Source organism: Corvus moneduloides, chromosome 5 (genome assembly GCF_009650955.1).
Source record: "Corvus moneduloides isolate bCorMon1 chromosome 5, bCorMon1.pri, whole genome shotgun sequence".
NCBI classification, from domain to species: domain Eukaryota; kingdom Metazoa; phylum Chordata; class Aves; order Passeriformes; family Corvidae; genus Corvus; species Corvus moneduloides.
The window spans coordinates 61,519,087-61,543,224 of record NC_045480.1 but is presented as its reverse complement, the minus strand read 5'-3'; the positions used below and the strand labels follow the sequence as shown (position 1 = coordinate 61,543,224).

The 24,138-nt window shown below is 42.2% G+C and overlaps 1 protein-coding gene across 2 annotated transcripts; it reads left to right on the top strand.

Moving 5' to 3' along the window:
- The first annotated feature begins 178 nt into the window (after nucleotides 1-178).
- On the top strand, nucleotides 179-22,083 carry PKD2 (polycystin 2, transient receptor potential cation channel). 2 transcript variants are annotated; one of them, XM_032109117.1, is made up of 15 exons: nucleotides 179-593; nucleotides 5,632-5,745; nucleotides 7,970-8,103; nucleotides 8,457-8,707; nucleotides 8,973-9,197; nucleotides 9,735-9,963; nucleotides 11,438-11,608; nucleotides 12,022-12,203; nucleotides 13,175-13,295; nucleotides 15,994-16,092; nucleotides 16,413-16,534; nucleotides 17,103-17,220; nucleotides 17,471-17,634; nucleotides 18,416-18,563; nucleotides 19,329-22,083. In XM_032109117.1, the coding sequence occupies exons 1-15, from the start codon at nucleotides 194-196 to the stop codon at nucleotides 19,560-19,562; spliced, it is 2,712 nt and encodes a 903-aa protein (XP_031965008.1). In that variant the 5' UTR covers nucleotides 179-193; the 3' UTR covers nucleotides 19,563-22,083. The 2 variants fall into 2 exon arrangements, with proteins under 2 accessions (XP_031965008.1, XP_031965009.1); XM_032109118.1 differs by having other exon boundaries at nucleotides 513-593; nucleotides 17,474-17,634.
- Nucleotides 22,084-24,138: the final 2,055 nt, after the last annotated feature.

The following is a 24,138-nucleotide window of genomic DNA, read 5'->3' as shown; positions in this document are numbered from 1 at the left end:
CGGCCCCTGCGCCGCTACCGCAGGGGCGGTCCGGGGCTGCCTTGGAGAGGGGAGGGAGGCGTCGGAGGAGGACAAGGAGGGCGGGGAGGAGGTCCCGGCCGTCGCTCCCGCCGGCAGCTAGGGTGACTACATCTCCCTCCGTACCCCGGGCTTTCCGCCGGAGGGCGGGGAAGGGGCGGCGGCGGCGGGTCCGATGGCGGGCGGCGGCGGCTGCCGGCGCGGGCGGGAGCAGCTGGAGCTGGAGCGGCTGGGCCAGGCGGCGCGGGCCGGCTCCTGCCCGCCGTCGCCGCCGCTCTCCGCCTGCTCGCGGCAGGCCTGGAGCCGGGACAACCCGGGCTTCGAGCCCGAGGAGGACGCGGCGGCGGCGGCGGCGGCGGCCGGGCCGGTGCTGGAGATGGACGTGGAGTGGGGCAGCCGAACCGCGTCGTCGCTGGGCAGCGGCGCGGGGGGCCCGACGGGCGGCGGGCGGCGGGCGCGGTGGGGCCCCGCGGGGCGCGGCGGGGCCGAGGGGCCGGGCCGCCTCCCGGGGCCGCCCGATGGAGCCGCGCCCCGCAGAGCGGCCTGGGCCAAGCGCCTGGCGCGGAGACTGCGAGGTGAGAGAGCCGCGGCCACGCACCCCACACCCTGACACGGCTCCCGAGCCGCGGGTGCCGCTTCTGCGCGCTGTCGAGTTGATTGTAGTCTCTCCTCTGTAGTTGTCTGGAGTCCTTTTCCGTCCATCCTTGCCTGTGTCTCTGTGTCCCCATCTCTTCGTGCACATCCAGCTTCTGATCCCCGTCCCGGTTATGCCCCCCAGCAGACGTAGATGCACCCACACCTCGCTCCTTCCTTTCCTCACCTCTCTGCCTCCTAGGTCTTACTCCTGGCTGCTTTCCGTGTAAGACTCTCCTGCACAGGGGAGGTTTAGGTTGGGTATTAGGAGGAATTTCTTCACAGAAAGGGTGACATTGGAATGGACTGCCGAGGGAGGTGGTGGAGTTACCGTCTCTGGAGGTGTTAAGGGAAAGACTGATGTGGTACTCGGTGCCATGGTCTGACTGATGGGGTGATGCGATGATCTCAGAGGCCTTTTCCAACCTCGGCTTTCTGCTCCAGCACCAGGTCTTTGGAGAGCTGGAGCAGAATGCTTGTCCTTCTGTCTGTCTCAGCACCCCCCATTCTTTAGAAGAGGTGGTTAGGATGGCGTAGGATACTTAGAGTGGGTTTGCTGGGAGGGTGTTTGAATCACTTCTTCTTTGCTGCAGTATTGTGCAGTGCCTTGCTGGTGCCCTTGATAGTCAAGAGCTGCCTGTTGTCACACAACTGGTGAGCAGAGTTTGAAGCAAAACCAGGCACGCATCAAGTGAACATTTGGGGTGTTGTTCAAAGGTTATTGCATTAACTCTCTACTGAGCAGGCCTTGTACAGGGTTGATTTGACACAGCAGAGAAAATGCTGGATGGGGAGTTCTTTGGATTTAAGGTTGTGGCAGCACATTGGAAAGCCCTCCTTTTCAGAGAAGCTCAAAATGTCAGCTTCAGACTGTGAGGATTTTAAACAGAGGATTGGTTTAAGTGTCGGGCAAAATCTTTATGGTTAAAAAGCTGCAGGAAAAGTAAACCGTATTTAGAAAATAAAGATGATTCTTCTGAAATGTGGATTTTCTGAAGTGGTAGATAGTACTGTTACTGGCTGCCACGGCATCGGTGGAACTATCAAAACAAACTTGATGTCGAGCAAGGATTTGTACCTTCTCTGATTTTCATGTGCATTCAAAGATCATTTGCTGTAATGATTTCTCTGGCTTCGGCTGTATTGCACCAAAATAAATCCCTCTTGAACATTGCAGCATCTTAGTTGTATCAAAGTCAGATTTGCAGAGATTATGGAATAGAGCATGTTTTCTTTTTAGCAGATTTTATTGGGACCATGTTCAATGACCCAAGTCACTTCATAACGAGAAACCAGAATGACCAGGAAAAAAATACCAGTAATAATTGTGTTGCACATGAATTGGCACTGTTCTCTTCTGAGTCTTCAGTGGTGTTGCAGTGGGTTGTTGCTGAGATATGTAGTTGTCTAGGAAAAGAGCTGCTTCACTTGGAGAAAGTAATGTTCCTTTTATAAAAACTTCTGTGTAAGTTCAGATACCCCCTTCATCTTAGTTGTTGCCAAGAAGGGACCTCCTGTGTATGTTTTTAACTGTGGTGAAAACCAGCAGTTTGTACATGAGGCGAGTGTGAGAGTGACTTAGTGGTGACCTGGCACGTGTTGCTCCTGTTTGATCTATGTTGTGATTTGTGCAGTAATGCTCAAAACAGTTTCTGTCAACTCCTGACCTGCATCTGTAGGCAAGTGTAGCTAAAGTTATTGTAGTCAACAGATCCTTTTCTGGCTCTTTGATGAGAATGTTGCCATAAATTCCTGGGCACAGTAAATGTCTGGGTGAGACTTTGGTGCTGTGGAGGTGCTGCAGGGCGCTGTACTTGGCTTTGGAATAGGTAACACCTTCTCTGAAGAATGTGATCCCCGTGCTGCACAGTTAAAGGGCTGATTGCAAGCCTGACATTATTATAGGGCACTTGAAGAATGTTTAATATTGGAAACACTCCATAGTTCTTTTGACATTCCGTGGATATCCATGAGAATCTTTGAAGACTGGAAAATGGTGCACTCAGCTTTATTTCAAGATGACTACAGGAAGGTTGGCATAGATTTATTTGATGAAATTCCATCTCGCTAGACAGAATTCAACAAGAGGGATAAATCCTTTGGATATCACCAGAGATAGTGTTACCATGACAAAAAAGGGGCCACTCAGTACTGAAGGATGTTCAATGACAGTTTGTGCTTTACTTGCTGTCAGTTATGAAAGAAAAATGCAGAGAGGATTTAAGGTGTCGGGATTGTGGTAATTGCAGCTGTTGGGGAAACTGTAACAGGAGTTACTAAGTGAATAGAAAGTCAACTACTTCAGACTACCAGTATTGTAGGTTCTTCTTTCTGTGGATTCTGCTCAGATTCTAACACGAGTGTCTGTGAAGTGGCTTTAGTCATCTAGTTTCACAGATCTCTTCAGCAACCGTCCCAGATGCTGAGAGGAGAACAGGGGATGACTGTTCTTCTCTGTTAAGGAGGAATTTACTAGAAGTTTTAATGGGTAAAAACAAGGTGTGTTTCCAGAGCCAGGCTGGAAAGGTAATCCTGACCTGTAGAGCTGTACTTGGTCATCCAGTGCTGCCATGTCCTCATGGGTGTCATCACTGATGTGTTTTGGGCATTTCTTGAAAGGTTTTCTTAGTTATTGTCAGATGAAGGTACCAAATACCCTTCCTAGTCACTCATTAATTGTTACTTTCATGAAGAATGCTACATACAGCATGAGTATGAGCAATTGTTAGTTGCAGATTTATTTGATAAAAGTACACAGATTCTGTCAAAGAAAGTTGATGAATAGCCAATATGTATAAGGAAACAAAACAGTTTTGGTCCTTGCAGCAGATGTCAAATCCAGCACTGCTTACCTCTACTGTGCTTGATGCATCTAAATCAATATTCTAATAAGGCAAAAAGGGGAATAATATATGTATATTGCAAAAATGTAACAGCTAATGAAAGCTCCAAGCTAGCTGATAGGCAAATTCAGAGTTCATTTAGCACAAAGATCATTGTATGATCCCTGGTGCTGTTTGGTTGGGTTTTTCCTTTGCTGTAACTTTCTGTTCTTTGCTGACTTGACTCCTAACAATAGTCTGATATGACAGAGTTTGAGTTTGGAAGCTTTCTGCTTCTGCTCACCACATTTCTTATTGGTGAGTAATGTGCTGACAGCTGGGACTTGGCTTTCTCACCAGCTTAGCTCACTGGCTTTTCCAGCCTTTTCTTCCTCTCTTCCATAATGTTTTCCTGCCTTTATTATGAGGGTTGCTAGTGCAACGTAGTGCTGTGCTAGAGGCTGAATTTGTTGAATTCTTTATTATTAGTGACTCTGTAAATGTTTTTGGATTTGTATTTTTGTCTTCAAGAATGACCTAATGGGGAGGAGGATTTGGCACTCAGTGTAGTAAAGTTGCAGTCTTTATCTGCACATTTTCAAACTTGGCCTTAAAGAACAGCTTTGAAAAAGCTCTTTTATTTGAGGGCTGACACTAGGGAAGGTTGTAAGTTACTAATTAAGCCATGTGAACAGAGATTAATGCTAAGACTATTAGAACTTGCTGTACCTATGCAAGAGAAGTTTCCAGATTTATGTCACAACTTAAAAATGTGGTAGCTGAAAGGCTTCAAGAAACATCTAACACGTTATTTTTTTTCTCATTTTTGCAGGTAGAGGGAAGAGCTTCCTTATTCCCATCTGTGTTAGCAAACAAAGGTCTGCAGCAGGCACCCTAGCCCTTTGTCTTAGTCTTACAGCAGTGGTTGCAGATTGACTGAATTCATGCTTCATTTTCAGCTTTATAATGTGCTTTGGCTATCCCTTGTTACTGTTCCATTTCAAATTACTGTGGTATGTTTGACAGATCCAAGATTTTTCCTAGGGAGTTTGAGGTTACTTCATTTCCATCTACTGAGAATGTAAAGGATGTTTTGAAAGGTTGGCTGTTTAAAACACATCCTGTGAAAAGGATGAAAGTTTAGTGCAGTTCTGTAGGAGTGAGTTTTTAGTTTCAAATGCTTTTCTTCTCATCAGAAACTAAGGTCAAATTGCCTTGCTTTAGGTGTAAATGAAGAGAAATTCCATGAAGAGTAAACAGTCTGAGCATCAGCAGCTGTTCCCAGCATTTTTTCTGTTCTGTACTAGGCATAGGAAATAAGTGTGGTGGTTGCTAACTGCAGTTTGTTTCAAGGTGGTTGCTCCTTGTAGAGACTCCATTTACAAGATCCTTTTGCTTTTCTGTTACCCATGTGGAAGGGATCACCAAAGTTCAGTAGCTTTTCTTCCTGTCTTTTTGGGCATGTCAAACATAATATGAAGTGGGTAACAGGCAGAAACAGTTCAGCTGACACAGTTGCTCAAGTTGACAGCTAGACTGGACAGCAGTTGCTCATTTAGACTGCTACTGATGTTTAATTGATAACTCTTTGCTGTGCAGGGGAAGAAACCATGTAGAAATGCTCACCAACATCCTTACTGTGTCTCTGTTGGACGTGCCTTGCCTATTTGGGAGGGGAAGGTTATGATTTGGGCGTTCTAAAAATAGGTTTGACTCAAGTATCCTCCTGCCACACTGCTCCTAAAGGCTCAATAATGGATGTGCATTTTCATGCATTGAACAATGATTTTCATGTTTAAAAGAAAAGAATACCAAAGCACTGCACTTCCATTTCTTGAAGGATGGCTGTCTGTGCATGTCTCCTTGTATCTGTTTTTGTGTCATGTGGTTTGAAGTGACAGCACTTCCACAGATTCTGTTAGAGTTCTGCTGAGCTGTTCCTAAATTATTATGGTATCTCATTGATAGCTGATACTGCCTCAGGTCCCGTTCAGTCTACTAACGAAGCTCCTCTTGCTTAAACTTAGATCAGTTTACAATCCATAGAAGAACCTGCAGCAGACATGACATAGGTTAAGCTTTCAACACCACTTCTTACGTCACTTGTGTATCTGTACCAGACATCTGTGCACATCATTATTTTTTTTTTCCTTTTAAGGTCTGTGGGGCACAAGACTCATGGAAGAGAGCAACACCAGCAGAGAGCGGTACCTGAAAAGTGTTTTACGGGAGCTGATCACATACATGATTTTCCTTGTGGTCCTGTGTGTCTGTAAGTACTGTTCAGCACCAGTGCACCCAGTTCTGTACTACCTGCTTGCCTTCTGTACTACCTTGAATGAAGGTTGTTTGATGTGGGAGAAGAATTAATGGGCAGGTATCTAGGCAAATACTTGGAATCAAATATTTCTGTTTATTCTGCGCATGGATTGTTGCTTGAGACTGAAAATACTACAACTTCCTGCACCTTAACAAGTTTTGAATCTTTAGGCAGGATGATAATATTCTTTGTTTTTAGAGGGCATTTTTTAATTGTTGTACTACATTGCAGTGTAATACTTCTGCTGCACTTCTGAAATCACTGAGCAGAACTGGTAAATATGAAGAGGAGTTAATCATCTAGGACAAATAATTGAACTAAATCACCATGTTTGAAGTTCATCACCAAGGTTATGTACAGATCACAGCCGGAGACTCGTGTCATTTGTTTGTTGTCTTGATACCATATGAAGTATCATAACACTAAAGAACACAGAACAGAGGAAAATTCAACTTAAAATGCAAGAAAGAACTTTTTGTGGAGTTACAAAATATCTATTTTATTTATTTGCTAGGGAGAAAACCAACAAAACACGTGTACACTGAGTTAGTGTATCTTTAGAAAGCCAGTATGTTTCAAGTCTCCAGTTTTTAGTGTGGACACTTCTGCCCCAAAAAGACTGGAATGTTGGAGACACTTAAATTGCCATTTATGATCAGTTGTAATACAACAAGGTGATGTTTTTAATTTTTGTGAGAGGGAATTTCGGAGTGGAAAAGCCAATGCAAAACTACATTGGTATACTATCTCTGAGGGCAAGTCTGCTCTGCTTGAATACTGCAGGATTACTAAAAAGCCCAAATTTTATACCATTGACACAACTGTTTTGATGTTGTACTGCAGGTGTGTTTATATATTAAATATAGTGGTTTTTTTCCTTCTTGAGTCATTTAAGAACACTTAGAGCAGGTTTATGAACAAAGCAATGCAAGGCTGCTTGTGGCTGGCACGCTGGACCACCAAGAGAGGTGTAGCAGTGAGGGGACTGCATTAAAGTAAAATTTATTTCAGTAGGAGAAGTTCAACTTTTAACAGGCTGTTAACTATTTGTTTTGCTACAGAAAAAGATTTTTGCTAACAGAATAAAGGAGAAGTGTAAATATCTGTTAAATATCTAGAGATATTGCTAACTCATTAGTATTTTTTAAGTATCCTTTTCATTTTTCACATGAGCAATAACTGTAGGTCAGTCTGGTCTGTGGCTTGGCATGCTCTAGGAGAGAGCTTCCAAGCGCAGGCTAAATACTATGGGCATTTCTTGTTCTCTTGTGGTTTGGAGAGTACATATTTAGAGATTATCCAGGTACTGCACAGTCATGTGATACATTCCATGTGCACAGCAGAAGTCTATTAAAAATAGTTCTTGTTCTCTGGTTGTTTAGGGAAACAAAAAATTTATAAATTTTATGAAATTGTCACAACTGACAGTGATTGTTCAGTGTAGGCCTAATCTTTTAGACTCCTCTGAGTTTTAGCCATAGAGTGGTTTAAGTATTTCTAGGTGGCAACAATATCCATGCCAGAGACTGTTTCCGCAAATCATCTTAGTTTTGTACATAATTTTATAATTTATGCTCTGTGGCCCTCAGCCAAATGTTTGGCCCGGTGTGGGGAAAAGAAGTTACACAGTCATTTATTTTCTGTGGGGAGTTTCTCTTAAAGGCACTGCACATCTGAGGTGGAGGTCCATTGCCTAATCCATGTCATTCCCAGTGCCCTGCAGTATCCTGGTTGACTGTCATTATCTGCTCAAGCAGAGCATAGTTCTCCTGAGGACTTAGTGCTGTCTGTGCCAGTTCTCCTTGCATGCCTTGGATAGCACAAGCCACCTAAAAAGGCACTACCTGCCTCTCTTCAGGCTTCTGGATGGTGCCTTTGTTTTCCTTGAGTTTAGCTTTGGTAGAAGCATTAGTAATAGAAAGAGGTGTGGGAAGGAGAAGAGAGTATTTTAAACTGATTGATCAGTCTACCTTCACTGCTTTTTGTATTTTAATCACAGTTGACAGAAAAATGCTGCTTGGTGTGGATTTTGTTTTGAAGCTTAATAGTTCCACTACAAAATCTGTACAAATACAACCTGATGTATTCAAAACAAATAAAATACTTTTTCTTCCTCTTTTTTTTTCCCTCTTTCCCTCATTCCTTTATCTCTCACTCCTTACCAAATCTTCTGCAGTGACTTATGGGACAGTGAGTTCCAGTATGTACTATTACACAAGGGTAATGTCGCAGCTCTTCCTGGAAACACCTGTGTCAAAAACGGAGAGAACTGATTTCAAAACTTTGTCCACGATGGATGACTTCTGGAAGGTAATCTAAAACCAAGTTTTCATATCTCTGTTGCTGTGGTTTGCTGGTCCTGTCATGAACTGTAAATTTAACCTGCAGGATCTTACTTCCTAATGTGGTCGGGCTTGTGCATGATCCATGTGCACAATGTCAAAGCTATGGAACAAAGTAGACCTTTAAAATGTGAAAATTTAGAACTCAGATAATGTTGGTGAGGCAGGGTAGGGCAAGTTTGTGGGGTGTCCTTGGAGGACAGGTAACAGTAAAGCCTTATGTCAGAAAAATTTAACTGCAATTCTAACACTTCCATGGGATGAAGATCTACAAAATCAGTGCTGGCAACATGCAAACTAAAATTCTGTCATCCTCCCCAGTTCGCAGAAGGCCCTTTGCTGGATGGTCTTTACTGGGAGATGTGGTACAACAACAAAACCATGGCAGAAAACAAAAGCTTCATTTATTATGAGAACCTGCTCCTAGGGGTGCCTCGCATTCGGCAGCTGAAAGTCAGAAATGGTTCGTGCTCCATACCTGAAGATTTAAAGGATGAAATCAAAGACTGCTATGATGTCTATTCTGTAGCTAATGAGGATACTGCTCCTTTTGGACTCCGGAATGGAACTGCGTATGTAGCATTACTGTAGACACGCTCTCCTTTTTAATAAACTTGTGACCCATCTTCCCATCCTAATTTTATGGTGTTAGTCAAAGGAACTTTGTAACTTCCTTTTCTGAGGGGGTACATCAAAACAGTGTAGCAAGCACCTCTTAAATGAAACCTTTATAATAACTAATACATGTTTTTTGGTCAGGTTTTGTTGGTGTCTGTTTTTGTTAATTGTTAGTTGAAGGTGGAAAGACCAACGTGCTCTGTTTCACTTCTGAACCAGCTGGACATATACCAGTGAAAAGGATTTGAATGGGAGCAGCCACTGGGGTTTGATTGCCACATACAGCGGGGCCGGTTATTACCAAGACCTCTCGAGGACCAGAGAAGTGACAGCTCTGCAGATTGCGAGCCTGAAGAAGAACCTGTGGCTGGACAGAGGGACCAGAGCAGCTTTCATTGATTTCTCTGTGTACAATGCAAACATCAACTTATTCTGCGTGGTCAGGTATGAACAGAACCATGGCAGTGTTCCATTGCACAGTGTGGGTTGTGGGCTTGGGGTTTTCTTGTGATTGCTTTGTTTTGGGGACATGGGAAAGTGTATGTTTTGTGTAAAGGGGACAGACTGAAGTGCCATGCCTCCCTGTCAAAGAAGTGAGACTCCTCATGGAGTCTGTCCTGGCTTTCCTGGTGCTACAATGACTTGGGTGCAGTTTGCAGGAGACTTCTCTAGGGAGTTGGCTTATTCAGGTAAATACGTGGATATACAGCATCAGCCTTTAGTTTAGACAGCATGAAACAGGCTTAGATGAAAATAAATCTGTCTCTGTTTCCTCACTGTTCCTGAAAGGCTTTGGGTTTTAGTCAAAATTGAGTGCGGTCATGTTTACAACTTTTGTGTGGTGTCTTCTCTGAATCATATGTGGGTTTGTTTCTATTATTTAGATAATTATTCAAATAAACCCAAGTGTCTTTTAGTAGTGCTTTTCATCAGTTCTGATTAAATTAAATTCTTTTTTTCTTTGCCTTTTTTTAAATGCAGGTTGCTAGTGGAGTTTCCAGCCACTGGAGGCCTGGTTACATCTTGGCAGTTTCAGCCAGTGAGGCTGATTCATTACATCTCCACTTTTGATTTTTTCCTGGCAGCCTGTGAAATGTCATTCTGTCTTTTTGTTCTCTATTATATGGTGGAAGAGGTCTTAGAAATTCGCATTCATAGACTGCAGTATTTCAGAAGTCTTTGGAATTGCCTTGATATCCTTATCATTGTGGTAAGTAACCTTTGTAATAAGGCTAAAATTGCTTTCTAAAATGCACTTTGTGGGAGACATTAATTACTCAGTGTTCCTATTGTGCGTTTAAGGGATAGGACCATCATTAGGAAGGATGCTTACAGACCTATTAGGCTATTCAGTCTGAGTAAGACAATTTTAGTCTGTGTTGCAATGTTGGTGTGTTTTGCAAAGTTGGTTGTTTTGTCTTCAGTGGTTTCAACCTGGTGCAAAGTTAGAGTATTTGTCCATTGTGCTTTTTCACAGTTTTTGTTTATACAGACATAGCTTTTATTGGAGGTGACAAACTTGCCCTCTCTTCTAGATATCTGGTACAGACTATTGCACTGGCTTTCAAGTAAGAAAATCATCTGCTTTAAAGAAGTTATTTGCATATTGAGGAATGGGACTGGGATTTGAGTATGTGTGCAAAGAACCACAAAGAGCTTTACTGTGGTATTGAATACTCACCAGCTAATACCGAGTTTGAAGAAGTGTCTCAAAAATGTAGAGTGCTAGTAGCTGTCTTGGTTAATTGGACAGTGTTGCACATCAGTAATCTTAGTGTCCCAGAAATACGAGCTTTGGATTTAAAGCTGCGTAGTATAATTCTCTCTGGACTCATATCAAGCTGTGCTTACCAAAAGTATACAAAGCCAGAAGTGCTGAAACAGTTCCAGTCCCACACTTGTTTTCTATCTTCAGGCTTGGATGAATCAAAGGTTTCAAGTCTTGAAGTTAGTGTTTGTAATCGAAAGAAATCATATTTGCATAACAGTGCTTTGTAAATGAAGGGCTGTTTAGGAGGATGTTTACATGAATTGTGTGCTGTTCTTTACACTTAATGGTAGGGGCAGGGATAAGATGCTTTGCTGTTACAGTCAGTGAAGAGTATTCAAGTGTGGGTGTAAAATTCGGTTCACACAAAGGTCAAAATTCTGTGTTTACGCCTTGCCTGAGGGGCATTGTTTAAATGTAGGATTATGTAGTTATGATTCTCTCTGTATGGTGAAGTGTTCACTTACAGTAACAAACAGCTCATTTGCTGAAGTCAAAGCAAGAAACCTCTATGGTAAAACTGCAGCTTCTCTGTTGTTGTTTGTTCTGAGCAATACTGGTCAGTCTGTGCTCTGGAGAAACTGTGGGGCTTTTTTGGCTGTTGCTGTTTTTCTGCTCTTTGTTTTCACCCTTGTCTTCTGGAGTTGTCATATTTCCTTCCTTATATTTTCTTCTCTGTGACAGCATCACTTTTCTAAGCCTGCTACGTGTCACGGTCGTCTTGTTCTTCACCTGTGGCAAAGAAATGACTTCTAGATCTTACTCCCAGACTATTTGTAGTCCAGGACTATAATGGTTTTCTTGTGAAATGCACAAATTCCTCATATCTTGACTTTATCTGACGTACATGGCTCAAACAAGTTGTTGTAAAACCCTAATCATCTTTTGTAAATTTGTATGTTTCTTTTGTCCTCAGCTGTCTGTGGTAGCTATAGGAATTAGCATCTATAGGACATCAACTGTTGATATGCTCCTGAAGAAGCTGCTGGAAGATCAGAACTCATTCCCCAATTTTGAACCTTTGGCATACTGGCAAATGCAATTCAACAACATTGCTGCAGTCACTGTGTTTTTTGTCTGGATCAAGGTAACTCCAAGACACACGTCCTTATTCCAACATTAGAATGTAAGCAGTATCCTGAGTTTCATGAAACACATTATTTGAGGTTTACTCATGTTTCTCCCAAAGTCAATCATGTGTGAAAGTCAGAACGCAGGGATAACTTCTGGCAGATGAAAAGCAAGGTTGTAATTTGCCACAGGATTAGTCAGCTCTTGTTTAGGTCTAGAAGATATAGTCAGTGCTTGTGTTTTGTCAGCAGACATGTTAAGAAATGTTTGTATTATTCCTCAATTGATAAGTTAGTAATTCTTACTGGATACTGCTTTGTCTCCAGTCGTGTTCAATAAGACATCTCATGTAAAGGCTGGAGAGCAATTAGGTTCAGAAATTGTCTTCCTTGGCTTTACAGCATTTTCTTTTCTTTTTTCCTTTAACAGCTTTTCAAATTTGTTAACTTCAACAGAACAATGAGCCAGTTATCCACCACGATGTCTCGCTGCGTCAAAGATGTCATTGGCTTTGCCATTATGTTTTTTATTATTTTCTTAGCATATGCTCAGTTGGCCTATCTTGTCTTCGGCACTCAAATTGATGACTTCAGCACTTTCCAGGACTGCATGTAAGTACAGGTATAAAAAAAGCAAAGATTTCAGTGCATTGGTAAATTGGTTGCTTTATCAGAGGCAAATCCTGTGACATCCATCTAAACAGATAAGCTACAGGCACAGCACTGTTGATATAGCCTGGTAGCAAACACATTTTTGTAACATTTTTATCTCAGTGTTAATGCTGTGAGATTAAGAATATGCTATAGTCAGAGCAGTGAGCTAAAAATGACATTGTTTGGTTGGTGTGACATGATTTTTACAGCAGTTGGTTGCATTCCTAGACAAAGCAATGACTCCATGTTCAGTGGTTAAATGCTTACTGAAATGTTGGATGCATTATAAGGCTGTGTTCCTGATGGTGTTCAAAGCTGCTTGACTCAAACAGAGTTCATCTTAGCCAACCACAAAAGTTGTAAGTATCTGGAATCCAGGAGAGAGAGAAGTCTTCGTATAAGGTTGCTAATCAGTTTTTTCTTGGTCGATTTAGTACAACATAACCTGATTGTAACTGAGGCAATTAACAGGTTGTTCAGTCACTGATTTCCCCTGCCCCCTTACACTGGGGCAGTGTTGCAAAGAGTTTCTTGCAGAAAAGTGAAGGAACTTGAAATATGCTGATGGTGCTGTGAAGTGCCAAGCTTTTTCCAGCTTAGAGGGAGAGGTTTGCGGTTTTATGTGTGTGACAGAGATGGGAGTGGGTCTCAAAGCTTCACAGTAGTAATTATTAGTTTGCTCTGCTTCCTATTGTGACCAAAAGGGAGAAGTAACCACCATGGTTTTGTTCTCTGTGTGGCACCTGTGAGTTTGGTTATGCCTATACATGTGCTTGATGAATTGTTTTTGCAGTGCCTGATCAAGTGTTACAGCAGTGCAGACCTCTCTGCAGCCCATCAGTCACACTGCTAGAGTAAAATAGTTTGAGAATCCTCACACAGCTCCAATGATGTTTTCTTCAACTCCTGGATGTGTTTTGTTTTTTAAGATTTACTCAGTTCTGCATCATTTTGGGAGACTTCAACTTCACAGAGGTTGAAGAAGCGAATCGAATTTTGGGACCCATTTATTTCACTACATTTGTGTTCTTTATGTTCTTCATTCTTTTGGTATGTACACTTTGTTTATGGGGGGTGGGTTAGTGGCTGTTTTTGCATCACTTGTCCTTTGATTCCTCCTGCTACTTTTGGGGCTTTTTCTGATAATTGTGAGTGTGTGGCCTATGAAGGGGCCTGACTGCTACATGGCTGGTCACTACACTCTTTCCTTTTTTCTTAATTTAAAATTGATTTGCATTGTATATTTGTTGTCATTCTCATGTAGTGCTCCACATTGTGTTTTTTTAAATTTTTATTATTATGAAGAATTTTATTTCTAAAATCTGAATAGTGCCTGGTTGGCATACACAGCAAGGCTGTATCTCTTGGTGAAAAGTGGCTGTACTGTTCCATGCAGTCTCTTGGTTCATAAAGGCCTCTGATGTGTGGAGGACTGTGTTTACAGCAGCCTTGTTCTTGCATGCCGCACACAGCTTTGCCTGCTGCAAGAGCCTGGTTCTTCAGCAGTGCAGCAGCTTTCAGATATGCAGGTTTGCCTCTCTTCTATCTTGTTCTGCTTCTCCAGGGCAGAGTCAGGCCCTGCCTTCCTCCTTTCCCCAGTGCAGATTACCTGTACACTTTTCAAATAGGATTTAGGAAGCTCAGCTTACCTGAGAGGCAGTATGTGGACTTTATGACCTTATTGACTAATAAATCAGGGAGTGTGTTGTAATTGAGTACTCATCTTTTGTATACTCTGTTATCTGGCAAGGATAAATGCAGGATTTTACTAACCTTAAAACTGTACAGCAGTCCTGTATCATGATAATTTTTTATGTTATTTAGTGACCCTTATACCTAGTGCAGCTTTTTATTACTATTTGAGATGAGGAGGAATGGCATTCAGATTTTTTTTTTTTTTGTGGGAAAGACATCATCTTGGATGTTCACTAGTAAGGAAGCAGAGAATTTTAAGTGTTCAGTGAGGTGGACCAGGAGTCAGTGGGAAGATAACATGTGGGTCACTCTGGCCAAAGGTGCACATGAAGCAGGTTTCCTGTTTGCTTTGTAGCACCTCATACATTCCAGAGGAACAGAGTCTAGTGTCCAGCAAGGGAAAGAAATGTTTCTTTTTTTAAAGGGCAACAGAAAAGCACTGGAAGGTGAAGTCAGAGCAGGTTATCCAAAATACTCAGTATTATTTGTGTGTTTATTAATAGCTGCCTCTGCATCCCCTTGGAGTGGATCCCACTCAGCCCGGTCAGCTCCGGACGCAGCAGGCTGCGGGGGCCAGCCTCCGGACTCCGGGAGACCAGAGGTCTGGCTCGTGGGTCCTTCCACAGGACCGCCGGGATGGAGGCGAGCGATGGAGGGAGGAGGCAGACTCAGAACTGGGTTAAATCTGGGAAGTTTATTGAGCCTCGGACGCGAGGTCCCACCTCCCAGGGATGCCCAGTTCGGAGCGAGCTCCGAAGGCATCTGCAGGAGGCTTTATGGGTGGGTGGTAACATGGGAGGGAACCAATAGGAGAAGGGAAGGGTGTGGTGAACAGGGTGAAAGGCGTATCAGGGAACCAACCATGGGAGAGGAAGGGAGGGATCTTTTTCCCCTAGCCAATCACACGATGCCCCTGCCAGAACTTTCTAGAAGCCTGGGAGGGGTGCCAGCACAATTGGCAAGGGCCAGGGAGGAGACAAAGGTGGGAAATGGGGTAATTGGCAGAAAATTGGGAGGATACAAACTGGGTAGATACAAAGGTACAAAACTCGAGGGGAGACCCGGACTGAACCAAAGCAAAACACACTCCCACAAATATCTGTAAAGCCTCTCATTTTGCCTGAATTAAATGTTGATGTAAGTTCCTTGAGACTGGTCTGAGACCTGGAAATTAAGTTAGGGAAGATGGGCCGAAAGCACCAACTCTTAAAGTTGGGCAAAATAGCAGTAAAAAGTAGCATAATAGTGAGTTGTCAAGTTACCTCTTACTTCTCTGGTGTTGGGCATGAATGCATAAAGATACAGCACTGAAAGATTGTTCCAAAGTCCATGAGAAAACAGAGGAGAGAACACTGCCTTTCTGCACTGAATGTGCCAGTAAATTTAGTTACTCTTTTTGGATGTGAATATCCAATTTGCAATTCAGTCATGTTTACTCCATGTCCAGCAGGAGCCTTTCAGTAAAGACAGCATGGTTTGATTAAGTTACATGCTTGGCACAGGGTTAGTGAGACCAATATTTTCTCCTTTCTCTGAACAAGAAAGATCTCTTTTTAGAGTTGATGCCATAAATGCCAAGTGCCTGATTTTAAGCTTTTCGCTTTTATCTTTAGTCTGAAATGCAAGCAGAGTTGTAACTAGATAAGAACCTTTTGTTTGTGCTGGTTATTATGGGATGAATAGTTAACTTGATTCCTCAGGCATTTTTGTTGCCAGCTGTGTTGCCTGGATTAATTTACATTTGTTAGCTGTGTAAATTTGGCCTTGCAGGGTTTACTGCCACTGCTGCGTGTAGCTGTGAACCCTCTGTGGAAAGTAATTCTCCAGTTATGTTAATAACCAGTAATGTTGATTAAAAGTTGTTATACTGCATCATGTCATATTTCAATATCAAGCTCTGGATGTTAGTTTCTTTTTAAACAGACTACAATTTTCTTCTGGCCTTTTAAAACAAAATTCATATAAATGCCTGCACGAGAAGGTCATAGAAGTAGTTGGGCTCAGTCTTGTTGAAATTTCAAATTTCAAAATTTTTGTTTTCTCTCATGAACAGAACATGTTTTTGGCCATTATCAATGATACCTACTCTGAAGTCAAATCAGATATGGCACAACAGAAGGCTGAAATGGAACTGTCTGACCTTATCAGGAAGGTGAATGTAATGTTTTATTTGTTTGACATCTTATTCCTCACATCTGAACTTATTTCATAAAACACAATATAAACTGTACAAAGTAAAGCTGGCAGCAGCTAGTGAGAGTGCACATCTCAGTTAAAACAAATTGATCTGAGTGTAAATTAAATGAGTGCAAACTTCCCATCACAATGTATTTCAGTCATATGAGACTTTGCCTTGAATGATCACACTGAAAACACTGAAATGAGAGTGTACAGTGGCTGATTTTTGTAATCAAAAAAGCTATTAGAAATCTCATTTCATGAGAAACAACAAAATTTCACGTTCTCTTTTAGGGCTACAACAAAGCCATGATCAAACTTAAATTGAAGAAAACTACTGTTGATGACATTTCAGAAAGTCTGAGACAAGGTGGAGGAAAACTCAATTTTGATGAGCTCCGGCAGGATCTCAAAGGGTAGGGGAGTTGTTACTTCTTACCTCGAATAGTATCCCCAGGGACATGTGATGTTAAGTTTTTGATGTGATTTTCCTCTAGCAAAAGTACACTAATGTGGATAAAGTCACACAGCAGAGTACTATTCTCTGCACTATGGCTGGCATTGGCATCCCACACCAGAGAAAGGATTTGGAGCTCTGGGGCCCAACCTCTGTGTTTTGGGGAGAAAACTACAGAAATCTCTGAGGAAGCAGAGACCTAAGGCCTTGGAGGAAATGGTAATGTTTCTGTCAGACCACTGCAGGACTTTGTGGACAGTCAGGAGTCCAAGGCAAGGGTACAAATCAAGGAGATATAGATGGGAGCTGTGAAGGAGAAAGGTTCAGTGCAGGGAAGATTGGTGCTTTAACTAATGAAAGGTGAGGACTGAGGGGTTTTTATCAGTGTTGTGAATTTATAGGCAATGATGGGATGTCTTTGTCTTCAGGATGAAAGTCTGTCTGAAGTGAGGTGTTTTCTAATGCACAGAATTCTTTCAGCATCTGAAAAATGGAAAGTAAAGGAACTGCTTTTACTGCCTTTTCAGGAAGGGGCACACAGATGCAGAGATCGAAGCAATATTTACCAAATATGACCAGGATGGGGACCAGGAATTGACGGAGCATGAACATCAGCAGATGAGAGATGACCTGGAAAAGGAGAGGGTGAGCTCAGCACTAGGACAGGTGTTCCACCAGCACTGTCTGCCAGTCTGCGCCCTGTGCTGGTTTCCTGCCTCAGAGGAATCCTCTTGTCTCCCTTCACTTTTGCTGTCGTTCCTGGCTGTGTGAGCAGAACTATAAAAAGGCACAGGGGAGCTGATAGAGGGCAGGAAGTCTTTGACCTTGGCACCACCATGCCCCATGTACAGGTGAAAGTTTTTACATCTTCTCTCTCTCTTGCGTTTTCACAAAGGAGGATCTGGATCTGGAGAGGAGCTCTCTGCCACGTCCTCTGAGCAGCCGCAGCTTCCCACGGAGCTTGGATGACTCCGAGGAGGATGAGGATGAAGACAGCGGGCACAGCTCCAGGAGGAGGGGCAGCAGCTCTAGTGGTGTTTCCTATGAAGAGTTCCAAGTGTAAGTTTATCCTTCTGAGGGGGAAAAATCTGCATGGTGGGCTTTGGTTGGGTTTTTTTTTTCATTGTGGGTTTTCTTCTTTTGGTTATATAGTATTCTCTCCTTGATATTAAGCAAATTATTAATAAAAGCAAGTGTTAGGATTTTGTTGTGCGTAAGTCACTCCTTTTAGTAGCTTTCAAATAATAACTGAACTGGAGGTGCCTTAGAGAGCTTCATGGGAGTTGGTTAGAAAATAGAAAATCAGAAAAACAAAACAATAAACCAGCAACAAAACCCCTGTCCGTAAGACCTTGTCATTGAAAAGTCAAAGAAAAGGGTCATGTTACAATAATGCCAGAAAAGACTTTTTTAAGTAGTAAAACCTTGAGTTTATTTTAGGTTCAGTGAGATCTTCAATGGTTGTTTTTAATAAGATTAAGTTACTCATGAGTGTGTATTTTGTCCAAAATGATAGATCTCCATATTAATTAATTACAGCAGCACTAGCTGAATAAAGAATTGTGTAACTGGAACCAACAAATTTTCGTGATGATGCCCTAAGAGCAGTGAAAGCAGACTGCAAGATGTACTTTTTTTCCCCATGTGCTTTGCCCCCGTTTTACTTTCTTGCTGCACTGTACCTTGTCCCTCCTGGACAGTAGGACTGGTTTGTGGGAAGTCAGAAGCGTGCTTGGATAACAGCAGTGTCTCATCCTTGTATGCTCTGTGTGTTGACATGCTAGAACAGTGCTGACCGGGCAATGTGTGAGTCACTGAAGCTCCCACTTGTTGCCCTCAGACTCATGAGGCGGGTGGATCGCATGGAGCACTCCATCGGCAGTATTGTCTCCAAGATCGATGCCGTTATCGTGAAGCTGGAGGCCATGGAGAGGGCCAAGCTAAAAAGGAGAGATGTGTTGGGAAGGCTGTTAGATGGAGTGACAGAGGTAAGAAACCCACTCTCTGTGGTCTGGTTACAACCTGCATGTTTTCCATGCTGCTGGCACTGCTTCCTACTGCTTGGCTTGGCAGGATTGGAGGAGTGGTGGGAAAGAGGAGGTGGGTGCTTTGGCAATGGGTGATTGATTTCAGTTACGTGGTAGAAAAATATGAAATTTAAACCATGAAATTTTGGGATCCAAACTTCAGATATGACAACATGTCTTACAGCAGGCCTATGTCACCATTTAAACCCGTGATCTGGACAGCAATGGTGTTCAGTGGTTGCTGAAGCAGCTCCTCCGTCCCTTGGTGTCTGTTGGGATTAATACAATATTTTTTGTGGACTAGTTTGTTGGAGTTTAGGGGATCCAGCCCAGCAGGCCCAGCGTGCTCTTATTCTCCTTTGTTGCTCCTGGGACTGTGTGTGACAGGTGGGAGTAGTTCACTTCTGTCACCAGGCTAACCTGACTTCTACTGCTTTCCCTTTCACCCCCTCTTTCCTGAGGGCCCTTTGGAAGTGGCCAGTGGGAGAAACGTATTATTTCTGTGGGTTCTAAAATCTGTCAGCTGGAATACAGGCTGTGCTTTCCTAGGTGACAACCTGGTCATTTCATCACTGGAAATACAACAATTTGCTGTGGGAGCTGTGTTTCCCCATTAGCCTATGGAAGTACTCGAGTGGCGTAAAAATTTCCTGTGGTTGTATTGGGTTTTGCCTAGACTGCAGTTTGGAAGCTGCACTTCCAGCTTGGGTCTTTTAATGTGTTTAGGATGAAAGACTGGGCCGGGATAACGAAATCCACAGGGAGCAAATGGAGCGGCTGGTGCGAGAGGAGCTGGAGCGCTGGGAGTCGGATGACACGGCCTCCCAAATGAGCCATCGGCTGGGAACGCCCTTGGGACTGAATGGCCAACCTCGCTCCAGGAACTCCCGGCCATCTTCTTCCCAGTCAGATGGCATTGATGCGGGAGCAGGCAATGGGGGGAACAACATCCATGTGTAGGTTGAGCTTTGTAGGTGATTCCAAATGTTTCCGGTCAGTATTCAGCCCGCAAATACCCCAGTGCTGTTCCCCGGCATGAGGGGATCGCTCTGATCAGACCACTGAGGACAACTTTCACTGGTGGGAAAAAGTAAATATTCACTCCATCAATCATTTTCAGGCCTGTGTGATGCCAGCAGTGAGAGTGGCAGCCTTGGAAGCAAAAATGCAGGAATCTGAATGGATATCAGGTGGGACAAAATCTACCAGGACAGAAATCTGATTCCATAAAAGTATTATTGGGAACACTTGCATAAGGGCAGCAAGCTTCAGACAAAATAATGTGCGGTGGCTGGCACACTAAAATAAAAGGCTATTAATTTTCTGCTTCCTCTTGGAAAATACAGTTTTTAAAGGCTTTTAAAAGCAAATTTTAAAATAAGATGGCAGCAGTTTGTCTTATTCATTTTAACAGCTGACAGATAAAACAGCACTTCTTTGAAATTTGAGTTTCTACTTGTCTTTCTGAGTTATTCTTGGTATACTAATATTTTACTTAAAGTATTCCTTTTTTTCTGTTTTTTAGAGGTACTACGTTTCTTTAAGCAGAAGAAAGTGCACTTAGCTTGTACAACTGTAAATTACATAATTCTGTGGTAGAAACTGAATGCATTATAATTAGGATTTCGGAAGAAACTTTTGAGAACTGCCTCTTTACACCCAACTAACAATAATTTTCAGCTATGTTGCAAAGTGCCCATTTTCTAATGCTATGTTTTCATGATTTAAGTGTTCCTGGGATAAACATTCCAGAGGTTCTTAGATAAATACAGCTACTTTGCAGAAAATACGTTATTTAAAAGCACACGGGATTGAAAATCACCAAGTTTTCCTTGGGTGTGACAGGGAAGGGGGCAGAGGAGTTTCTGACAGTTGGGAAAATCTGATCTTGTGCCATGTGAAGCTCTAATCACATCTCAGCTATGTGATCTGTATTTATATTTAACTGAACTGCTTGTGTAATTATTAGGTACATTTCTACATAGATTCTCCTGCTGAGGTGCAGCACAGGATTCCTTTAGGAAGGTGTTTGTAGTATAATCGCTGATTTTTAGTATTTAATGCCCTCTCCTTTCTTTGTTACAGAAGCTTTATTTTTGAGAGGAGATGCAACATTGAAATTCTGTTGGTTTCCTATAGAGAGCATTGAGGCAGTGTTTGGAGTTTTGCCTAGGAATATGTTTCCATATGTGGAATGCTGGTTTAGGAGGGAGGCTGTCAATTGTGCTTTTTTCCTGAAGATGGCAGTTGCCTTGTGTTTAAAGACTCAGACTTGGTGAAAAGGATAATGGAAAGCTACATAATCGATCACATCTCAGCTATTGGTAGGGTATATAGAGGAAAAATGCCAGTTTAACAAAGTATGAGTAGCGTGTGTTACGCTGGTGCCTTCTGTCTCAGCAAGCAGTTGTTAGCTCTTCGTTCTTGTGGGAGTGCCGCTTAGGCAAAGCTTCCGTGTTCCATATATTCTTGCAGTGGCATTGCCTGCATGAGCAGTGGCTCTGAATGCCTTTCCTCTAACCAGAGAACTTGCTAAAACCAAATAGACTTCGTGCCTTTCCATTTTTAAGTTTATGAGAAACCATACGCACAGAAACCTAATTGATGTTAGGTGGAAGTGGAGGAAATTCAGTGTTGGAATTTCATAGTAGCTGTGCCTCGGGAACAGAATTATGTGGGAGAACGGGTTATGATTCTTGTGGGGGTTCTTCTGTGGATTATTTTGTCCTGTATTGGGAAGAAATTCATATCCTTTCCCAAGAGTTCTCATTAACTTGCCAAAACAGTGCACAGCACAGTGGGTACGTCATTTGTGTGGGATGAGGGCATTCAGATTAAGCTCTCTCTTGCCTTGATTGAAAGGTTTTGCACCTCAGAAACCTTTCTGAGGAAAGCTTTTCAGTGTTGAACTGCATTTCTGACTGTAAACAAACAGACCAAAAAGAAACACCAGCTGTACACATGGCCAGCTGGAGTGCAAGGAAAACAGAAAATACAATACCAAAGCAATTTAAATATACAGAGCCTTGTCTTTATATTCATATCCAAAATGTGTCTTTCAAAATGTAAATTCAGTCACGCGGTTCATCTTTTGTTTGTACTATGTGTTTATTATGAAAATGTTTGCTTTAATAGCTGTATTTGTTGGGGTGTATTTCTGTAACGTGTCGTTACTTGATAACAAACTTCATCTTGAAGTGCAGTAAGTTTCCCTGGGGCACCCGTGTGTGTTGACAGTGAGCCTTGCAATAAGTGCATTGCCACTTGAAAAATGTTACAGACATTTTATTGATGCATTTTTCAATTTTAGATTATAGTATCATTTGTCAAAGGTACGGTTTTTGCATAGTAATGTACAGTGTTTGGTCTTATTAGGAAGCTGTTAATTATGCAAGTCTTCTACAATGATCAAGAATGTATTGATCTGTAAAACTGAGCACTTTACTTCCTAATAAACATTTTATATAATCTACAAAGCAAACTTTGTGCCCTGCACTTGGTTTGTTTATGATGAAACATGAAGAATCCTACGTTTTATTTGTGTTGCTTTTGTCTCATATCTTATTCTCAGATTATTCTCCCTAATAAAGGGAGTAGAGGGTGTAAATGAGCGCAGAGGACTGGGCTGATCCTAGTGTTTTATTGCCCAAGCAGTCCTTGTTTTTAAGACTTTATTTCAGATTTGTGTTTCTGCAAATGCACAGCTCTGCCTTCTGCTATTTCAGGTAGCAGCTCCCACTGCCAGTAACTCTTCATTACTTCACATTTGCTGTGTAATTTAACTCTTTTTTTTCTCTATTCCCTTTTATTTTTACCCTTGTTTCAGGGAATACTACAGCATCTGGAGGGTTTGAGTAGTGCTTGGAAAGCCTGGGCTCACATGTAACACTCATAGTTCTCTCTGGACAGGTGTCTCACCAGCTTGAAAGTATACTCTATTAATGAAAACTGAATTATTTATATAAATCCATCTCAATCCTTAGTGAAAAATACACATACTGAGTTTATTAAGTATATTAAGTCTTTAGCTTATTTAGCTTTATTAAGTATATTAAGCCTTTAGCACTATAAAAGTCATAGTGTGTGAGAAGGGGGAACCTTTATATTTTTTTATACTGTGTGTATGCTGTAACATTGCTGATTTTGGTAGGTTTCTTTAGGAAGTGCAGTTTGAGATGCATGTTTGGAATAAAAGCTTTCTGGAGTAATTCTTCCATGTCCACAGGCATCACTTGGATGCCTTGTATATTCAAATATTCTTCTCCAGTAAATCTAAACCAGAAAAACTTGGTCAAAAACTGAGGAAAAGGGGTAAAAAGGTTATGATAAAAGGTCTGCAAGCAACTCTCACTTGTGTAACAAGGACTTCCAGGTTTTAAGCACTGATCATGCAAAATAGGTACAGAAAGGTGAAGTGGCTGCTTAATGGTTCAGGTGGCACACTGACATTCAAAAGAGTTGTCTTTTATTTGTGTCACCTCACACTGATGCCTTAGTACACATTCAGCTGCTTCCAGCTTGGTTCAAAGGGGTGCTACAAACATGCTGCTTAATCACCAGTAATGCTAAAACTGCAGTGGCATCACAAGTTTTCCTTGGATTGGGGATTCTGGCAGCTCTTCTGCTTTATTTCTACTCCAAGGAATATGCAAGGAGACTGAAACTGCTTCCCAGGAGGCAAAGAGCAGGAAACTTATGCCTTCTGTAATAGGCCTGAATTTGGATGTAGTGTGACAGCAGATTTCCTGCAGGCAGGTGTTCTGGTATTTTGGGGCAGGCCTACCAGCAGTGGAGTGCTAGGAAGAGAGCAAGAAGGGTTTTGAGATTTGGGGAGTGTACTGGATTTGTGTAGCTCTCAAAAAGTTGTTAGAAATAAATGCAGTAAGATTTCCGAAGGACTGATCGTGACAATTTCCATCAGCCACAGTTTTGCCAGTGACATTTTGACAAAAGTTTAGACCAGTAAATTCATTCATTTGCAAAGTCTTCAAAAGAGTTGAAGATTAGCAGATATTCACCGGGGACAAAATCTTCAGTAAAAAAATATTCATACGAAACAGATTAACAATATAAAACTCCTATGGAGTCAGAACTTGGTTCAGAAGTCCTGTTCAGATTTTGAGACCTACTTTTAAAAAAGTAATAATTTCCAGTGAGAAGAGTTAGGCTTTGTTCTCAGAGCACTCACATTTAAGGTATTTTTGAAATAAAAACTGCCAGAAATGCCTGTGTGCTGTGCACAGGCTGCTGCTTTTCGCTGTTGCGTGGAGAGTGGTGTGATGTAAACTCTGAGAAACACTCAAAGGAAAAGAATGCTCCTTTCAGGCTAAACTTGCAATTACCAGTTCAAGTCTGAGATAAGAACACTTCTGTACTGCCATCAGCTCTCCCTGGAGCCGAGGTGGACGCTGTCAGATTGAGTTCCCCAGTTCCCCAGTTTCAGATGTCTGTGTGCAGAAAGATGCAGCCATGAGACCTTGTGCTCCAGAAAGGCAGAGCTGGCAGGCACTGGAAAGAAATTTCCATTTCTCTCAGT

Coding starts and splice junctions, on each gene's coding strand:
- PKD2 (XM_032109117.1), top strand. CDS start 194: ATGGCGGGCGGCGGCGGCTGCCGGCGCGGGCGGGAGCAGCTGGAGCTG. Junction 9,964..11,437: donor TTGATATCCTTATCATTGTG/GTAAGTAACCTT, acceptor TTTTGTCCTCAG/CTGTCTGTGGTAGCTATAGG. Junction 17,635..18,415: donor TCCTATGAAGAGTTCCAAGT/GTAAGTTTATCC, acceptor TGTTGCCCTCAG/ACTCATGAGGCGGGTGGATC.